The sequence below is a fragment of the Centroberyx gerrardi genome, chromosome 9 (genome assembly GCF_048128805.1).
Source record: "Centroberyx gerrardi isolate f3 chromosome 9, fCenGer3.hap1.cur.20231027, whole genome shotgun sequence".
Lineage (NCBI taxonomy): Eukaryota > Metazoa > Chordata > Actinopteri > Beryciformes > Berycidae > Centroberyx > Centroberyx gerrardi.
This window is the reverse complement of record NC_136005.1, coordinates 29878119-29885166: the sequence shown is the minus strand read 5'-3', so window position 1 is coordinate 29885166 and position 7048 is coordinate 29878119. Positions and strand designations below refer to the sequence as shown.

The 7048-nt window shown below is 39.9% G+C and overlaps 1 protein-coding gene across 1 annotated transcript in view; it reads right to left on the bottom strand.

Moving 5' to 3' along the window:
* Nucleotides 1–2956: 2956 nt before the first annotated feature.
* LOC139930712 (retinal Mueller cells isomerohydrolase-like) overlaps nt 2957–7048 on the bottom strand; it is a 9840-nt gene continuing 5748 nt past the window's right edge. Inside the window, exons 7-14 of the mRNA XM_078285466.1 lie at nt 6910–6991; nt 6055–6187; nt 5805–5947; nt 5487–5616; nt 5154–5268; nt 4867–4961; nt 4037–4148; nt 2957–3760 (exon numbers count right to left, since the gene is read on the bottom strand). Coding sequence (XP_078141592.1) covers nt 3615–3760; nt 4037–4148; nt 4867–4961; nt 5154–5268; nt 5487–5616; nt 5805–5947; nt 6055–6187; nt 6910–6991 — 956 coding nt within the window. The 3' untranslated portion in view covers nt 2957–3614. The remainder of the gene's footprint in view (nt 3761–4036; nt 4149–4866; nt 4962–5153; nt 5269–5486; nt 5617–5804; nt 5948–6054; nt 6188–6909; nt 6992–7048) is intronic.

The following is a 7048-nucleotide window of genomic DNA, read 5'->3' as shown; positions in this document are numbered from 1 at the left end:
CCAACATTTCAACGTAGGAGGCATGCAAACCTTTAAAATCCTCCAGAAGTTAATTAAACTTAATCATGTTTCCTTTAACTTCATCAAGATAATCTTTATCAGTCATTAAATTGTTCACGACGTTCATTCTCCGTGTTAAATGTGAGTTTTCCTGCTCTGGATGAGCGCAGACGCGCAGCTGCTTCATGCATGTCTTTAACAGGAGTTATTTCTGCTTCGTCAGAACTTGCCATTTTACAAACTTCCAAAAACACTCAAAATATTTATCTTTCTTCGATTAATCCAAATAGTCTTCAAAGGTACAGAAACAGTTCTTATTTTTTCCAATATCTTTTAATTTCCTTCATACTAGGCGTCTTCACCGCTCTCAATTGTTTGGCCACGTCGTAGTAGTGAAAGAAGTTGAAAAATAAGAGATCACAGTCCATTAACACAAAAATCTGCGGTGAAATTCGTTTCTGGCCACTGAAAATAATATTTCCAAACGAATAATCCTTCCAAATGTTTGTTTTGAGAGCACATACCTCCTCTGACGTGTTTCTTTGTTTAGTGGCCATGCGTCAGGGCCAGCGTTTCCTTTGTGTTTGCTCCGCGTAATGCTCCAAAACAAATCCTCCAGTATCAATCCACAGCACGTCTTTGACGAAATGTAGTGGCAAAAATCCTCTTAAAGTTGGGTATTTCCTTTAACCCCCTATTCCACTTTCCTATTGTTTTTACCAAATAGAGAGTGCGGGTGCAGTATGTCAGACTCGCAGCCTTGTTTCCAATAAATTGTCCAGAGAGAGTTCATCATTCACTGTTGCTTGGAATTTATTACAGAAATAAACTTAATACAAAAATAAGATGACGTCGCTTCAGTGTCTTTAATTTTTAACTGCAGCGTTGCAGATGCCATTCCAAGGGCGGATATTTCCTTTCACTGTTGGGGGGGACAATAAACAGAAAAATTTCTCAGGAGCAATTCCTGAAGGGGACACCAAAGGTGCCGCCAAAAGTACTGTTGTATTAAATGTATATAGAGGTCCATTATGAAACATTTCCATAAGCACTTCATTCCTTTCTTAAGAAGATTTTATCAAGTTGCCTTTGATATTACTGGGGTCTTTCTTTCGGTGCACTGAAAAATGATCGGATGTCTGTTTTTCTTTTTTCTGCCATTTTAACTGACCTGGCTGGCTGGCAGTAGTAGGAGAGAAGCAACACCCATTAACTTAACTAAAGCTAATATATGCCTAATTAGATTTAGTTTTCCCGAAAAAGCAGATCTCTAATGTTTTGCTATCAATGTGTAAAAGTCCAGAACACTAGCCTGCCAGAAACTTACTTAATATTTTAACATAGTGTTTGTTGTAATTATGTATTTTTTTTATGAATTAAGTCTTCATTTATTTCCAAAATTATAAACAAAATTACATAGTGGCAGCCATTTTACATGCAGTAAGAAAAAAAGAATATACTTAGAACCTAATTACGTAGGGTAAGTTAATCTTAAATATTATATTATAGAAATATTACTGTTACCATCTACAAAAGATAATTTTGGTATGAAAACCCGCATTTTAATTTAACAAAGTATCCTGTATCATAAATACATGTCTGGCATTTGTAACAAACCAAACTCGAAAATCGGTCGAAAATTCAGTGAGTTTTGATGATTTTAATTGTGGATAGACCTCCTGCCTCCATAGACGTACATGCATTAGGAGACGCGGCTGCCCCGTACCAATACGTTGACGCACAAGATTCAACCAGGTAATGGAGCGAACAAAATGTAGTCTGGTTACAATAGTAAATGTGTTTTATTCTATTGAGTGGTAGAAGTAAAGAAAAATGTCTGACACATCCTTTGTTTTAAGTTAACCTTTGCGAAGTAGCTACTTACTGGAGGTCTGCCACCACTGACACACTTCCAGAGATCCTCCACAGACACTCGTACCGAGGGCTAATGTGTGTGTGTGGGGGTTCGGGGAGGCAGGTAGGCAGTGGACCAAACCACTGTGAGGCATGGGGGGGCAATCTTTCGAAACTTAAAAACGCATCGTTTTGTGTCTATAATTAGCACAAGTGCTTTCAATGCATATTATTATATTATTTAAAATTATATAGTTATGTCTACAATGATATATTGAGGGGGACAACTCTCTGTTTTTCCCAGGAAGGGGGGGGTCCGGACCCCCCTGTCCCCCCCGTAATTTCCGCCCATGTGCCATTCACCAGCAGACGCGTTCAGAGCTGAGGCTGAGGCTGAGGCTGAGGTCAAAGACGGTATCTACTGTAACCCGCATTCTCCCCCGCCAGGTGCCATGCCCACCAACTTATAGGAGCGCCCTCACCACCTGTGGAGGGCGCACACTTTACTTGATAAATAAAATAAAATAAAATCAGTAAATTCATTAGTAGAAATAAACTTAAATGCGGCTCCTATAGATATATTTAAATTCTACACAGGCTAACTGTAAACAAAATTGTAAAAACAAATTTTATAATTACCTAGTTGTGAAGATGTTAAACATCTGTCCCTCAAAATGTGATGTAATGACAATAATAACAGAATCAATGCAATGTCATTGTTTTTTATTTGTATAAAAGTAAAAGAAAACAATTGTAAATACATTTCAAACAGCCACTGAAGATATCTGTTGAGGAACTAGCGCGTCTGTGTTTTGATTTTAGATTCTGATTTACATGGATTATTTCACAAATACACAGGTGCTGTTTTTACTGTGGCTTAAAAACCATTTTCACTGCAATGTCTGTTAAATGTTGACATTGTTGCTCAACTATTTTAACATCAAGAGCAACAGAGTAAACATGACTTGTCTTCAGAAAAGACACACCTGAACCTGTTTGATGCCTCTTAAGTGTTCCCTTTACTAATTAGCTTGCAGCTAGTGGATCCATTCATTTCAATGAGGAATGCTAACACTTAACATCCCACTCGCATGTTTTTTTTACAATATACCACAAATGTCTGCTGAAGAAACATGCAGATAAAATTCAATTTTCTGGCAGAGAATCCCAATAACCAGTGATGCAGTGGCAAATAGAAAGATGAGTAAACTATTGGCTCCAGACAGTGATCACCACGAGGCAAACAACCACCAATATAAACAAAAAACAGTTATACATTCAGAACAAACATAAAAGACATACCCTTATATAACTTTCATCGGTTTGATACTGCTGACTGTGAATTTATCTCTAAAAAATATATAGCAGCCTACCCAACGTTACATCCATGCCTTTAACTCCAAAATCAGTTGTACATGGTAGAGTAGGAAACACAATGGACCTGTTAGTCACATGAACATCATCATTATGGGTTTGTTCCCTACCAATCCTTACATTTAGACAAAGGAGTAGGCTCAGAAAAGGAAAACATGGCAATGGAGACAATTTTTGCAATCTGAGACTGTTTGACACAAGCAGTGACAAAATATCCTGCAGCAGTCTAAGGTCTGGGTTTAAAGCCACTTTGGCAGGTAGCCAGCCATTTGGAGGTCCAGTTCTATTCTAGAAATCTAGTTGTCTGGTAGAAAAGTGAAAGTGGCTGGTGAATTTCATCTGACACTGTTTCCTGTCCTGGTTAGGATGAAGGTGGGAGGTGGGGGTCATGGCTTGTACATGCCGTGGAAGGTGACAGGGATGATGGTGTTGACCTCTGCCCTTGCTAGCTCTCTCAGGTCCCTGGCATCCAGCACCAGCAGGACGCCCGGCCTCTCTGCCCCCGGCTTTACCACGATACTCAGCAGCACACCTAGGACACATTAGGTTAGAATGTGTGTTTGCTTTGTATTCCTTACGGAGTGAGGACCAATTTGACTTTTAAACCTGCAGAGTGAGGACACTGTTGCAGAGTGGGGACATTTTGGCAGGTCCCCATTTCGTCAATGGGCTGTTTTTGGGTTAGGACTTGGTTTTAGGGTTCAGGTTAGAATCAGGATTAGGTTAAAGTAAGGATTATGGTTAGAGGATAGGGAATGCATGTAGTCAATGGATGGTCCTCATGAGGATAGCAGTGTGTGTGTCGTACCGTCGTCCTCCTCTGTAGCTCCAGGTGTTGGTACGAACAGCGGCTCTGACGGGTAGCAGTCGTCCTCCTGCCACACCCAAGTCTCTTTGGTCCGCACGTTCAGCTTGACAATCTACAGCAAGTCAACAACAATAAACAGCTAACAAGAACAACATCAACAGTCAAGAAACATGTCTCATGATTCAAGATTCAATACTTTATTGCCATACAAATTTGTGTCTCAGCATGTCAGAGACGATAGCTGGGTTTCCATCCAAGTATTTTAAGTCATTTTTAGCATCGCAAAATATATTTTTCTGCTCACTTGAGGCAGAAAAAATATTGTCAATTTACAAAATTCTGCAATAAATAGCAATCAAAATGCATTTGTTGACTAAATGATGTAGGAACATTTGTCTGTTAAATATTTGTCCACCACAGCCTCCCAGAAATGTCGTACTCACTGCTTTCCATGTATAAGTTTCCATTGTGGTTGTATTCCATTAGTTGGCACATTAGAATATTACCAAGAGCAATTCTTTGTTTTTGTCTTTGGATGAAAGCATGAAATACGACCAACATTAGCTGACATGAAGATAAGCTAAAATAAGATTAAACTTTCATCATCTCCACGTGGAAGTTGAGCGGAATAACAATAACAACTTTCTCAAAAATAATCACTTCTCGAAAGACTATTCATTTCCATTTTTTGTACCCATTTATTTGCTTCAACCCAGGCGACGGAAACAGACCTAATTCGTGTTTTGTTTTTGCCGACATTTTAAAATTTGCCTTAAAATTGGCTTGGAAACATCTTTGTCTCCTCCAGTGAATATTCAAAGCTGTCCTACCCTGTCTGGTATGAAGTGGTTGAGTCCCAGGCCGTAGGCGAAGTGATAGTTCTTCCCACAACACCGAGAGTAGTTAATCTGTGGGAACTCAAAGGCTGAGAGAGAGAGAGAGGCAGACAGAGAGAGAGACAAAGAAAGAGAGTGTTTAATATTGATTTCATTGTAAGATAGCATACTGACACTGAATTAGTGCTTGGGCATGTATGCATCTGTCTGTATGTGTGTGACTGTACTGGCATGTACTGTGTGTATGAGTGTGTGTGTGTGTGTGTGTGTGTGTGTCTCACCTTGTCTGGGTCCAGAGAAGAGGACTTCAGGTTCCAGCCAGATGGTTCCGTCGCCATGGAAAACAGCAGTTGCCGTGGTGTAGGGCAGAGATATCAGGTTCTTCCCTTGCTCTTCCTGAACACACACACACACACACACACACACACGCACACACACACACACACACACACACACACACACACAAACTGTTGAAGGCTGGCCAACTCCAGTCGTCCGTTTTTACATTACTAACCTACTAGCCTTCATTTAAGGAAATTTAGTAGCCTATTACAGTAGTGTGTATACTGTGTGTGTGAATGTGTGTGTGTGTGTGTATGTGTGTGTACACTCACCCTGTGTATATCCAGTGGCAGTACGTATCGTCTGACCTCGGGCTGAGGAGCTTTCATCGCTGCTTTCTTCACCTCCTCCCACTCCTCCTTCAGGTTGGCCAGATACAGGTAGTTATACACAAAGTCATGACTGGAGAGAGAGAGAGACACACAGACAGACACAGAGAGAGAGAGAGAGAGAGAGACACAGACAGACAGACAGAGAGAGAGAGAGAGAGAAAGAGAGAGAGAGAAAGAGAAATAGAGTGATTACATACAGTAGTAGGTACATAATAGACTCACACTCTCTCTCACACACACACAAGCATACACACACACCCTTTCCATGTGCAGAGGTCGACGATGATGAATCCCTGGTCTTCATAGGTGTTAATATGGTGGAAGATGTTAAAGGCTGAAGTTCTGAACCTGTGGCTGCTCAAATAACTTGCTGGGTCCTTGCTGGCCAGGTGGAACCATGTCTACAACACACACATATATACACACATGAACAAAAATGCAGGGGCTCACATGCACGCACACACACACAAGTGCACACACACACAAGTGCACACACATGCTCCCCTACCCCCATGGTGTCGTTGGACTCAAAGCAGTCCATATAGTTGGTTCCTCTGATGCTCCAGGCAGACAGGAACTTGAGCAGGTTGATCTTCACCGGCTGCTCCACAAACACAAAGTAGTTGTCTGTCATACCAAAACTACAGACAGACAGACACAGAGACAGAGACAGACAGACAGACACAGAGACAGACGAAGAGTCAAGAGTCAAAAAAACATCTATCATTATAATTGCCTTCGTCAGCCCTATTATAATGATGTCTTTACTTTAAAACACAAGGCCCCATAGGTGAATATGAAAATTGTCTGGATCGCGATATTACTTATTGAGATATAATATTTTGCTTCTATAGCTACTGTAGTTTTATAAATATACAAAAAAAAAAACATAAACAAAAACGTAAAGAGTTAATTTTTACATTTTTCTATCAGCTGCATTAAGAACGCCACACAAATTAGCTAAACAACACATTTTAATGGCTATTTTATGAAAATGACATAACTTTTTTTTTTTTACTTAACTTGTAGATGTCACTACCAAATTTGACCTGCTGCTATTGGTATTTAGTATTTTAAAAATAGCTAGTACTTTACAGAAGCTTTTTTATGTTTTGTGATTTCTATTTCTATAACAATCTGGGACTTTCGCCATAATCATAGTATTTTGTAAACAATTCATCACAAGCAAGTACACAACTTTTGCATCCTTTTATTAATTAGATACTCTTAATAACGAACAGACATGATTTCTCAAGTGCTATAAACTGTGATGAAGTCTGAACGACCATGGTGCTGTAGTGACAGCAATGTGGTAAAACTTCATTTTGAAGTGTATGAGGCAACAGAAGGACTAACAACACACCTGTGCATGTAGGAGGGTTTGAACCTCTCACTGCTGGGTAGCTGTACCAAGACCTGGGACTTCTCTATAGGATCTGACTTGTCTGGAACACACACACATACAGAGAGAATATCAGGTTGATATAACAGAGAATACAGAA